We start from the raw sequence: 12,489 nt of genomic DNA, 5'->3' as shown, positions 1-12,489 counted from the left end.
AAAGCAAACACTTATTCATTGTAAGCCTGACGATAGTATACCATGTTGATGAAACCAAGCCAGGGTGACCAGCCCGTTTTTGGCTATTTAAGGTTAAACACACTTTCTGAAACTTTTTGAAAATGTATTTAAGGTGGGCAAGATGGTCTTCCCTTGTTTTGCCAAATATACTGCACCATAATCGCCACAATGCTGAATATTTGATCTATTAACCTTTGAAATGTAGCCTCTGTAATCCAAACAACATTACCGTACATTGGATCAGTCCTAAAGGTAATGAATACCTTTCAGGAGTGGTTTAATCGGAAATGCCAGTACCCCTTACAAAGATCCAGTGTTGTAACATATTTTATCCATCCAAATACATTCATATATCTGTTAAGTGAAATTTTGTGTCTGTAAATGTGCTTGGATGCTCAAAGAAAGAGCACTACTATTTCTGCAAACTTGATTTTTTTGTTAAAAAGTCACACATCAAGCTCTCTTATTTATCTTGCAAGATTGAAAATATATTTTTTAACCAGATTGAGTGTTTATGTAACCTGGTTTTGCCTGAATTCACACTTTAGGTGGGGATACCAGTATTTTAGGTTTGCAAAGTCTGTGACTTTAATGTGGAAAAGCAAAATACATTATCCATAGAGTAAGAAAAGATGCACTACCTTCAATTTCATGTTGTGGATTTTCTTCTTGATAAAGAAAATGTACCTTGTATTGTTTTTCTGGACCTCACTACAGATGCCTTTGATTTATGTTTTAAATGTAAAATATTGTAAATTGATAGTATTTTGTGTCTAATTTTAAAATCAAGAGCATTCTTGGAATCCTTGTTCCCTAACATAGTACAAGAAAACACTGAACCGTGTTTGAATTTGCCAATAAGGAGGTTGTTGTTATAAATTTGATTAAAAATTATTCACTTTGTGCTTGATTTAATGTTCATTCTTAACCAGAGTAAGAACTAATCTTCAGAAGTCAACAATATTTATTTTCTGTATCTATACTGATAACTGTGGTTTAATGTATTGTAGGTACCTCAATTCAAAGAGTGACCCACTAGAACTGGATACCCACTTTTGGGATTTGAGAGATAGTATTGTCCAGTGTGAATTATTAGTTTTGCGAGTGCTAAACTTCCAAGTTTCATTTCAACATCCTCACAAGGTATGTATGTGTGTATATGATTTAATACCTTTCAGGGTACTTTGGGTTTTCAGCTGTTTGATTATTTCTATAAGGGTCACATTGTATTTGATTGGTAGGTAAATGTGTGCTTTTCTTGTATTTAGCAAGAATTCATTTATTTCTTTTTGTGGCGAAGGTGTGCAGTGGCATGTTAAAGGATTAAAATTTGATTATTTGTGAGAAATGTTAGGTTCTTCAAGTAGTGTTATCCTTTTTTGTTTGTGATTTGTAATATGATGGAAATGGGTTCAAACATAATGAATATTCAAACCTGGAACCTTTTGGTTATAAGGCAGCAGTTGTTACATCTGTACTATCCAAGAGTACATATCAACTTTCTGTCGATTGACATTTGAGCTTGTGTTTTTTAACTTATTGACAGTAACATGTAAATTGAATAACTTTTTTTCTTTGGTTAAATTACTGAATAAAAGCTCAAGTGTTTATTTGATATTTGGACTAAAGTCTTCACACATTATACAGTTGTGCTTGAAAGTTTGTGAACCCTTTAGAATTTTCCATATTTCTGCATAAATATGACCTAAAAAATCATCAGATTTTCACTCAAGTCCTAAAAGTAGATAAAGAGAAACCAGTTAAACAAATAAGACAAAAATATTATATTTGGTCATTTATTTATTGCATATTTGTGAGTGGCAAAAGTATGTGAACCTTTGCTTTCAGTATCTGGTGTGACCCCTTTGCAGCAATAACTGCAACTAAATGTTTCCGGTAACTTTTGATCATTCCTGCACACCGGCTTGGAGGAATTTTAGCCCATTCCTCTGTACAGAACAGCTTCAACTCTGGGATTTTGGTGGGTTTCTTCACATTAACTGCTCGCTTTAGGTCCTTCCATAACATTTCAATTGGATTAAGGTCAGTACCTTGACTTGGCCATTCCAAAACATTAACTTTATTCTTCTTTAACCGTTCTTTGGTAGAACGACTTGTGTGCTTTTGGTAGAACGACTTGTGTGCTTAGGGTCGTTGTCTTGCTTCATGACCCACCTTCTCTTGAGATTCAGTTCATGGACAGATGTCCTGACATTTTCCTTTAGAATTCTCTGATATAATTCAGAATTCATTGTTCCATCAATGAAGACATGCTGTCCTGGCCCAGATGCAGCAAAACAGGCCCAAACCATGATACAACCACCACCATGTTTCACAGATGGGATAAGGTTCTTATGCTGGAATGCAGTGTTTTCCTTTCTCCAAACATAACGCTTTTCATTTAAACCAAAAAGTTCCATTTTGGTCTCTTCCATCCACAAAACATTCTTCCACTAGCCTTCTGGTTTGTCCACGTAAACTTTAGCAAACGGCATACGAGCAGCAATCTTTTTTTTAGAACAGTGGTTTCTCCTTGCAACCCTGCCATGCACACCATTGTTGTTCAGTGTTCTCCTGATGGTGGACTCATGAACATGAACATTAGCCAATGTGAGAGAGACCTTCAGTTGCTTAGAAGTTACCCTGGGGTACTTTGTGACCTCGCTGACTATTACACACTTTGCTCTTCGATTGATCTTTATTGGTCGACCACTCCTGGGGAAGGTAACAATGGTCTTGAATTTCCTCCATTTGTACACAATCTGTCTGACTGTGGATTGGTGGAATCCAAACTCTTTAGAGATGGTTTTGTAACCTTTTCCAGCCTGATGAACATCAACAACTCTTTTTCTGAGGTCCTCCGAAATCTCCTTTGTTCGTACCATGATACACTTCCACAAAAATGTGTTGTGAAGAGCAGATATTGATAGATCCCTGTTCTTTAAATTACACAGGGTGCCTACTCACACCTGATTGTCATCCCATTGATTGAAAACACCTGACTCTAATTTTACCTTCAAGCTAACTGCTAATCCTAGAGGTTCACATACTTTTGTCACTCACAAACATGTAATATGCAATCATTTTCCTCAATAAATAAATGACCAAGTATAATATTTTTGTCTCATTTGTTTAAATGGTTTCTCTTTATCTACTTTTAGGACTTGAGTGAAAATCTGATGATGTTTTTGGTCATATTTATGCAGAAATATAGAAAATTCTAAAGGTTTCACAAATGTTCAAGCACAACTGTACACTTAGCTATAACTTGGAAAAACTGTTCAGCATATTTTGTGTCATCCTGCACTTACACAGATCTTTGTAGACATGGAACACACCTGAAATGTATGTATTTCAAATAACAATATTTACACTGTACAACTCCAGGCACCTCGCACCACGATAAAGAGACTTGAGCTGGGAGGGGTTTGCGAATAACTTCAGCTCTTCCGGTGGTTGGGGTGGATGGGATAGCATGCTGCTTGTGCTTGACACATTTGCAAAACAAAAGACACTGACAAGGAGAGGTGCGAAGGAGTTTAAGGTGGCCCGGGATTTTTCATAGGCTTCAGGGAATCTAATGTTAAAATATTTGTTTAAATGAAAACCTCCTGAATTGTTCTAATTGTTATTAACCAGTGTGGCACAATATTCAGTAATGTTTCATTTTTATTTTTTATTATTGCTTTTGAGTAGTATTTATTTTTCAGTTACTAGGCAGAAAATGATAGGAATTTCTGATATTTAAATACATTTTGTATGTGCATTTTATAAGATATATCAGGTAGGTTTTCTTGATAAACTTACTCTGAATTCCCATCAACCTAATCCCTCCTCTCACCTAAATTTACATTTGGGCTATTATTTCCTCTATCTAAACAACTAAAATGTAATATTGGATAAAGGAGACAAGAGTGCAAACATGACACGTATTTTTACTACTTGGATTAATCATACTGGCACGTAATCCAGCACCAACTGGTGATGTGTGGGGAGAAAAGTAATTGCCCTCTAATTAAATCAGTCCACTTTAAATGATTAATTTCAGTCAGTTTATTGAACAAGTTTATTTACAGCCAGCCCCGCTCACTTATTACGACTCTTACACTGTATTAGAAAGCAATGGTTTTATTATGAATAGCAACTCTATCAAAAATGTGAAAAAACTGTTAATTACTTTATTTTGACCAGCAACATGACTAAAAATGAGAGTCTTAAAAGCATGATGCCTTACAAAGTGCAGGCTTAGAAGAACATGTGCCATGAATAAAACAAGGTTTGTTACACTTTACATACTTGTTTCACATAGCTCATTTATTTGACGTTTGGTGACTTTTTTTCCTCCGTGATCTCATTCATTAAACATTCATAAATTAACAAATGCATTTTTTTATGAAAGGCGATTTTACTAAAATTTTGCACCATTTTCATAAGCCATGAGTAAAACCTTAATTTTTTTCTTAATACCCTGTATGGGTTTATAAATACAAATCAGTCGTAATTTGTATGGTTATGTTCGTTTGTTCATTACCATAATCTATACCTGTCAATGCCCCAACTCAATCTATATAAGAATGTGCTGCTTCATGTGCCCAGGATCTGTCAAAATGCCAAAAGTGACAAAAGAGGAAAAAAAAAACTTCCAATGGTGATCAAATATACTTTTAGCAGAAGTTAACAGAAGTGCACTTGGTAACAGTCCACGCTGTTGTGTCCATTCCTCTGGCGTCTGTGGATTGTTTAAAGGTGTCATAAGGCATGTGTTCAATGGGTAATCCCTTTCCCCTATGATTATAAACAGTTGTCCTGTTTATACCTCTCAAATAAATACAGTTGAATCTATAGGAGAAACTTATACTATTACCAAGCTGTTTTTGCACAGTTCCTTGTTCCAGACTAATGCCAATGGAACTATGCTGCAGAATGAAACTGTTGTGTACCACTGGGCAATCTGGGAATGACATTGAGCAGCACACACTTTGCTTCACATATAAGTTGCATGTTGGTAGAAAGGAAGTGTTTTCAATTCATACAGTATATGCAAAATCATCATTGGATGGAGCTTTGATGTGTACATGTGTGCAGTCTATTGCACCAGTGACCCTTGGTAAGCTGGCCAGCTTGTAAAACCCTCAACTAAGTTCCACTTCCCTTTCCCCACTATATGAGAACTGGATATATTCCCATCATTAGTGTTTATGTGCCGTTAAGTACTCCAGGTAAGTTGAGGCTCATAGATGGATGAGAAATCCCATACCTGTCTGCAGTCTTAAATGTCCCTGTAACCAAAAAGTCAAGTGTTGACAGGACTTGTATGGGTATGGCACAGCTTTTTCCTTTGATCTTTTTATAATAGGATCTATAATAGTGCATACAGTAAGTGCACCAGAATAAGTCTGGATAGTCTGAAATAGCTAATCAACCATTCATCACTCTCTGACAACAATTGGCGTGATCCCGAAATCTGCACTCACTCTTCAGTGTGCTCTGGGCCAAATCATGCATCAGTGTGAGATAAGCCATTGTTACGTTCAGTCAAATCAGTTTCAAATCAATTAGCTTTTTTAGGAAAATACACTCAGTTAGGTATGGACTTGTGTGATGAGTTACTGAGAAACTAAAGAAGACACCTGTGTTGTTGAATAATTATCAGACTAGTAGGTAATTTGACAGAGATTTTACTGAAGAATGTGATATAGTGTATTTTATAATTTTCATATTTATACAGTATTTTATTTTTTCATTTAAAATGTGTTTTGTGCAAATGGCATTCATATATCGTGCATTTTACCATTTACACACAGTTTGCTTGGTTCTGAGCACGTGTAAGATCTGTAAGCACCCGGTTCTTAATAAATCATTGATAAATACTAGATTTTCCCCCTTATGAACACTTTACGAACAAATTCGCTCTGCTCACATTTTATGATTGAGACCCATTGAAAGGCTGAATGTCTCTGTAGTTTTTGTCCTGACAGTCGGACAACTCATGATAAAGGAACATTTTTGGTGTAGCTATCCGCATCAGTGCCAGAGCTTGCAGGTTCCACATCATCCAATTGATTGTCGCTATCCCAATCACCGTCATTGTCATTGAAATATTTATTTTGCGACAAATCTAGATTCAAAACATCATTAGCTTTATACTATATTTGCCATGACATAACTACAGACTGTCTGTTCATAACACTATATAGCTGTTGCCTCTGAAAAAAATGGGAGCACTAGAGTAGATAACTGAAATGCAGTAGCAAGCTGGGCACATCTATAGTGGCTATATACTAGGATACAAGCTTTATCATGCCTCATTCCTTGACTGGCTCGATGACATACGATTTTAACTCGTACCTCGTGTTCACAGTGGAACAGAATTGAGATGTGCATTTTTGTTGGTAAGTAACAGTAAGAAAAAGTGTTAGCCTCCATTGTCTTGGAGATACACATTTGGTCTGCTTTAGCCTATGGCAATGAATCTCTTTCAGAGGCACTAGAGGAGTGGTAGGTTATACTGGCACCACTCATAGCCAGTGTTTTAGTGTATGTGTGTGTGAATGCACTTATTCAGTGCTTTAATGTGTGTGTGGAAGTAGGCCAATCAATAGCAAATGTTGTGAGCCCTGTTTACCCTGTGATAATACAACATACTGTATGTCTGGTGTAAAACAAATACAGCTCTTCACAATAAAAACATCATATCACCAATCAGATGTGGTTGTGGTAGTGTGATGTTGTGGAGATGCATTGCTGCTTTGAGACCTGGGTGCAGTGCCATAATTGAAGGAACCATGACTTCTACTTTGCATGAGAGAAATTTTAAGTAGAAGCATAACTGGGCCTTGCAGCAAAACAGTGATCCAGAAATATTTTCAAAAACCACATCTGACCCGTACCTGCAATAGTTTACCTGCCTGTGAATTGTGTACTGCAAATAAATATTAAAAAAATCCATGACCTGAACCAACTCACTGATTTTAAAAACCATGACCCAAACCACCCAGAGACATTCATAGCTACTAATAGATACTACTGTGTAAAAATCACATATTTGTAAAATTGTACATTATTTAACACTAGAATCCCTTAAGGCTATGACAAAACTTGTAATCCTGGCCCACCTTAAATTCCTTTACACCTTTCCATCAGCGTCTTTTGTTTTGTAAATGTGTCAGCAAGCAGCCTACTGTCCCTTCCAACCCTTCAACCTCCGCCCCCCCTTTGACAGAGCTAAACTTGGGCAAAAAGTTCTCCCAGCGCAAGCCAAGGCTACTTATCTGTGTGTGATGTGCCTGGAGTTGTATAGGGTAAATAATGCAGTAATCCCTCCTCGATCGCGGGGGTTGCGTTCCAGAACCCCCCGCGATAGGTGAAAATCCGCGAAGTAGAAACCATATGTTTGTATGATTATTTTTATATATTTTAAGCCCTTAGAAACTCTCCCACACTGTTTATAAATATTCTCCGCACAGTTATACAGTAAACCCTTGTTTATCGCGGTTAATCCGCTCCAGACAGATAAATGAATTTCCACGAAGTAGGATTCTTTATTTATAAATCTAATATTTTCGCAGTTAGAGCATAGAAAACCTGTTTACGACCTTCTAAATACGTTTTTTAACATTATTAGAGCCCTCTAGACATGAAATAACACCCTTTAGTCAAAAGTTTAAACTGTGCTCCATGACAAGACAGAGATGACAGTTCTTTCTCACAATTAAAAGAATGCAAACATATCTTCCTCTTCAAAGTGCGCGTAAGGAGCGGAAAACGTCAGAGAGAGAGTAAAGTAAACAATGAAAAATCAATAGGGCTGTTGCGCTTTTAAGTATGCAAGCACCGCGATAAAGCAGCGGCAATGAAGGGATCAATGCGAAGGTAGCCTTTCAGCATTTTTTACAGGAGCGTCCGTATCTTCTAAGCAAAAAGCCCCTCTGCTCACATCTCCTCCGTCAAGCGCAGAGAACGTCAGAGAGAGAGAGAGAGCGAGATTAAAGCAAACAATCAAAAAATCAATAAGTGTGCTTTTGGACGCACCTCGATAAAGCGGCATTTCTTAGAGGATCGTCCGTATCCACTAGGCAAACAGCTTCTGTGCAAACAGCACCTCTGCTCACACCCCCTCCGTCAGGCGCAGAGAATGTCAGAGAGGGTGAGATAGAGGCAGAGACAAGCAAACAATCGAGCACCGTGCAGGAGGCATATCTTATAGCATTGAGGAGTTTTAGTTAATATGTAATACGTGCTCTGATTGGGTAGCTTCTAAGCCATCCGCCAATAGCGTCCCTTGTATGAAATCAACTGGGCAAACAAACTGAGGAAGCATGTACCATAAATTAAAAGACCCATTGTCCCAGAAATCCGCGAATCAGCGAAAAATCCGCAATATACATTTACATATGCTTACATATAAAATCCACGATAGAGCAAAACCGCGAAAGTCAAAGCGCGATACAGCAAGGGATCACTGTATATCATCATTTGGAATGCATACATTCCATGTGTGTTCTGAATCTACAATGAACTGTGTAAATGTAGAATGAAATGCGAAACACATAACTAAAGAAAAAGAAAATTTTCCAGTGTTAAAGTAATTGAATTCAGAAGCAACATTTTCAAAAGTGCAAAGAAGCAGACACCTCAAAGTTAGCCATTAACCCACTTCTTTTTAACTGGATGCATGTTCATGAATCATATTTATAAAATACATACGTTTTTATTTGGATGGAAAGGCTTGCATTTGTCAAAAGTCTTTTAAAAGACCTGCATACATTTAATAAGAGGTTGAATTTTGGCATGTACTTTCCCAACATCCTTTTCCTTCTGGATGAAGCTTCAGGCACATTACCATTTTGTGCAGGATGTGAATTCTGAATTTTTTATTTTTAAACATTTGTCTTTTAAAGAAAATAATGTCATTGTCAGTGGAGGAGAGGCTTCCGTTGAACTGCTCTAACCACACAATGGTCAGGCAATAATTTATTATTTAGGATGCCTCGAATATCAGTGTTGTTTCTTCAAATCGCTGGGGAAATGTCATGATTTAACTTCTTCTTTCAAGTCATTTAAATTCCTCCCTTCCCTTATCTCTCCCAGAAGAATATGAATACCACTGTATTGGCAGTCTGATTCAAGCATTGCATTGAAAGAATTCCATTGCATTTCTTTGGATGTTTTCAGTGTTGTATATTTTGCACATTTATTTGTTAAAATTATCAAGTGATTTGCACCCCACTATGACGTCTAGAAACTTCTTCACCAAATTACTCATTACCATTAGTTTTGTAGAGTGTTGAACAGGTTGGTGTTGATGAGATGGATGGCACAATTTATTCTAGTAACTGTATGCAGAGCTGCTACAGTATTGGAAGCTTCTATCTGTAACAAAATCCAGTTTGAAAACTAAAGTATTAAAATGGCATCTCTGCAGTGTTTGGACAGTTGCTTGTTTAATATTATTTACTATTTTACATAGTGTACCATGTCATTCAGCTGTACTGAGCATTTTATCTACCATTAATCCATTGCTATTGATTTTTCTATAAATCATCTCTCCACATATCTAATGTGATTGCTCAAATATTCTCAATTAAGTTCTGTCTTAGTTCTGGAATCGTGGTTTGGTAAATCTCTACACATTTTGTTGCTCATTGGAATGCCATTGTTGGATCTGGTAATAATTAGAGAAGCATCACCATGAACAACCCTGACCCCAATATCAAGCATTGCTCTAGAGCAATGAAAGCAGTTCCACTTACAGTTTCAAATGATCTATTACACTGGTATACAGTGATTTTGGTGCCAACGATGTCTGAACGGTTTTATATTTATGGTGCTGATTAAGAACATGACTGGTTTTTCCAGATTGGCTCTAGTTTCTGAGATATTTAATAGTTAATTAATTAACGCAACATGTTTGAAAAGCATTCAGAATTGCAAGAATATTTTTATTTTAGTTACAACTAGTAAGTAAACAGTCGTAACATAATACAAAAAAGAAATGAAAAATATCTAACAGTGACAGAAAAAAGTTATGTATGATTTGATTAATTAATACAATATTAATTAGTTATTAATTGTTATTAATGTCAGTGCTTCAAAAATTGCCGTTTATGCGATTTCCTTTTATGTGTGTCATCAGGACAACCACGTTGGAGACTCCAACACTAGTCTGCCATCATGTGTATGTCTTATTTGCCTTGATATCTCTCCTCTATCACCTTCGTATCTTCTTGGAACCTCTCGCCTTGTTCCACGCTGAAATCTCCAACTTTATCTGGAAATCTGTTTAAATGGCTATGGAGATAGTGCATCTTTATGCTCATATTAACTCCCAAATTTCTGAAGTTAGCAAGCATATCTTGCACCAGTTCTTCATAATTGTCTGCTCTGTGATTAACCAAGTAGTTCTTCACAACAGAGACAAAACTCTTCCAGGCCGAAGCCTCAGTGTCATTCATGCATTTGGTAAAATTGGAATCGTTCTTGAGTTTACGATTCTGAGGACAATCAAAGATTCCAGCTTTTAGTTTTTCCATGCTCAGTCCAGGGAATGATCTAGAAATGTACTTGAAGCAATTACCCGTTTTGTCTAAAGCCCTAACAAATTGCTGTGAATTGAAAACTAGCATGAAATCATAGATTATATTTTAAAATATAAATCATAGATTTATATTTTAAAAAATCAAGTAACCTTGTGTGCAAAAAACAAATAAATCTTTCTTAGCCAATAAGTTGTGAAACCTCCTCAATCATCCATTTCACAATAACTTTTGAAACCTTCCTAGATAGATAGATACTTAAGAATTTTTAAAGAAAGTGGTTACTACAGTATTTTCATGTTTCAAACTATATTTTAAGTCTACAGCAGTACATTTGTCTATGAAGTACTTTTGCGCATGGATACATTTAATTAATATTGTAATCTAATATACCGTTTAGATGTAAATATACCATATATCATGTATTTTTTTTTAACATTTTATTGAATTTATTAAAATCAAACAACATTCCATACAAGAAAGTCAAATTTTACAAGACTAGGTTCAAGCCAAGTCAACCCCCACCCATGAGAAAGAGCTAAGCCAATATAGTGAAAGTTTAATAGCAGAAAAAATAAGTAAGTAAATAATTAGAAAAAAAGGGGAAGAGAATCTGCTTCCTCAATTTAAATGCTTAATCTAAAATGTTATTAATTAGTTCCAGCCAGGTTTTAAAAACGTTTTGCACAGATCCTCTAAGTGAGTATTTAATTTTTCCAATTTCAAGTAGTAAATAACATCAGTTACCCACTGACTGAAAAGAGGTGGGCTAGGAATCTTCCAGCTGAGCAAGATAAGTCTACGTGCCAATATTGAAGTAAAGGCAAGTACAATTTGTTTGTCCTTCTCCACTTTAATCCCATCAGGATGTACACCAAACACAATTGTTAGTGGATTAGGAGAGATTGTGACACCCTGGCTGTCTGAGAGGTATTTAAAGATTTTGGTCCAAAATGATGTTAATTAGGTGAACCCCTAATACATATGACCCAATAAAGGCTGATTGCAACGTTTGCAGGTTGGATCATGCCCTGGAAACATTTTGGACAATTTTAAACAAGACATGTGCTCGATAGATGATTTTAAGTTGAATAAGTGATGCTTTGCGCATGTGGAGGTAAGGTGAATTCTGTGCATTGCTGCCTTCCTTTAATTTTCGGAAATGTTGAGTGTGAGATCCTTTTCCCAATGTACAGTGGGATCTTTGGAAGGAAGGGACTTTAAAATGTTTTTAATGTTTTTATATATTACAGAAATGCTGTCTGAGTCCTCAAGAGTAATCAATATTTTTTCCAGAGTAGAAGTAGGTGGGAGGTGAGGAAAGTTGAGCAGATTTTGTTTAACAAAGGTTCTGATTTGGAGGTAGTGAAATACAAACCGGATTCCAAAAAAGTTGGGACACTAAACAAATTGTGAATAAAAACTGAATGCAATGATGCGGAGATGGCAAATGTCAATATTTTATTTGTAATAGAACGTAGATGACAGATCAAACGTTTAATCCGAGTAAATGTATCATTTTAAAGGAAAAATATGTTGATTCAAAATTTCACGGTGTCAACAAATCCCAAAAAAGTTGGGACAAGTAGCAATAAGATGCTGGAAAAAGTAAATTTGAGCATAACGAAGAGCTGGAAGACCAATAAACACTAATTAGGTCAATTGGCAACATGATTCGGTATAAAAAGAGCTTCTCAGAGTGGCAGTGTCTCTCAGAAGCCAAGATGGGTAGAGGATCACCAATTCCCACAATGTTGCGCAGAAAGATAGTGGAGCAATATCTGAAAGGTGTTACCCAGCGAAAAATTGCAAAGACTTTGCATCTATCATCATCAACTGTGCATAACATCATCCGAAGATTCAGAGAATCTGGAACAATCTCTGTGCGTAAGGGTCAGGGCCGTAAAACCATACTGGATGCCCGTGATCTCAG

General features: G+C 36.3%; 1 protein-coding gene across 2 annotated transcripts in view; it reads left to right on the top strand.

Moving 5' to 3' along the window:
- ccnq (cyclin Q) overlaps nucleotides 1-12,489 on the top strand; it is a 56,389-nt gene that overhangs the window by 22,267 nt on the left and 21,633 nt on the right. For both annotated transcript variants that reach the window (XM_039774925.1, XM_039774924.1), the window contains one exon: nucleotides 1,032-1,164. In XM_039774925.1, the coding sequence (XP_039630859.1) occupies nucleotides 1,032-1,164 (133 nt within the window). The remainder of the gene's footprint in view (nucleotides 1-1,031; nucleotides 1,165-12,489) is intronic.

The sequence above is a fragment of the Polypterus senegalus genome, chromosome 13 (assembly GCF_016835505.1).
Source record: "Polypterus senegalus isolate Bchr_013 chromosome 13, ASM1683550v1, whole genome shotgun sequence".
Taxonomy (NCBI): Eukaryota; Metazoa; Chordata; class Cladistia; order Polypteriformes; family Polypteridae; genus Polypterus; species Polypterus senegalus.
The sequence above is the reverse complement of the archived record's forward strand: the minus strand, read 5'-3'. Positions and strand labels throughout refer to the sequence as shown.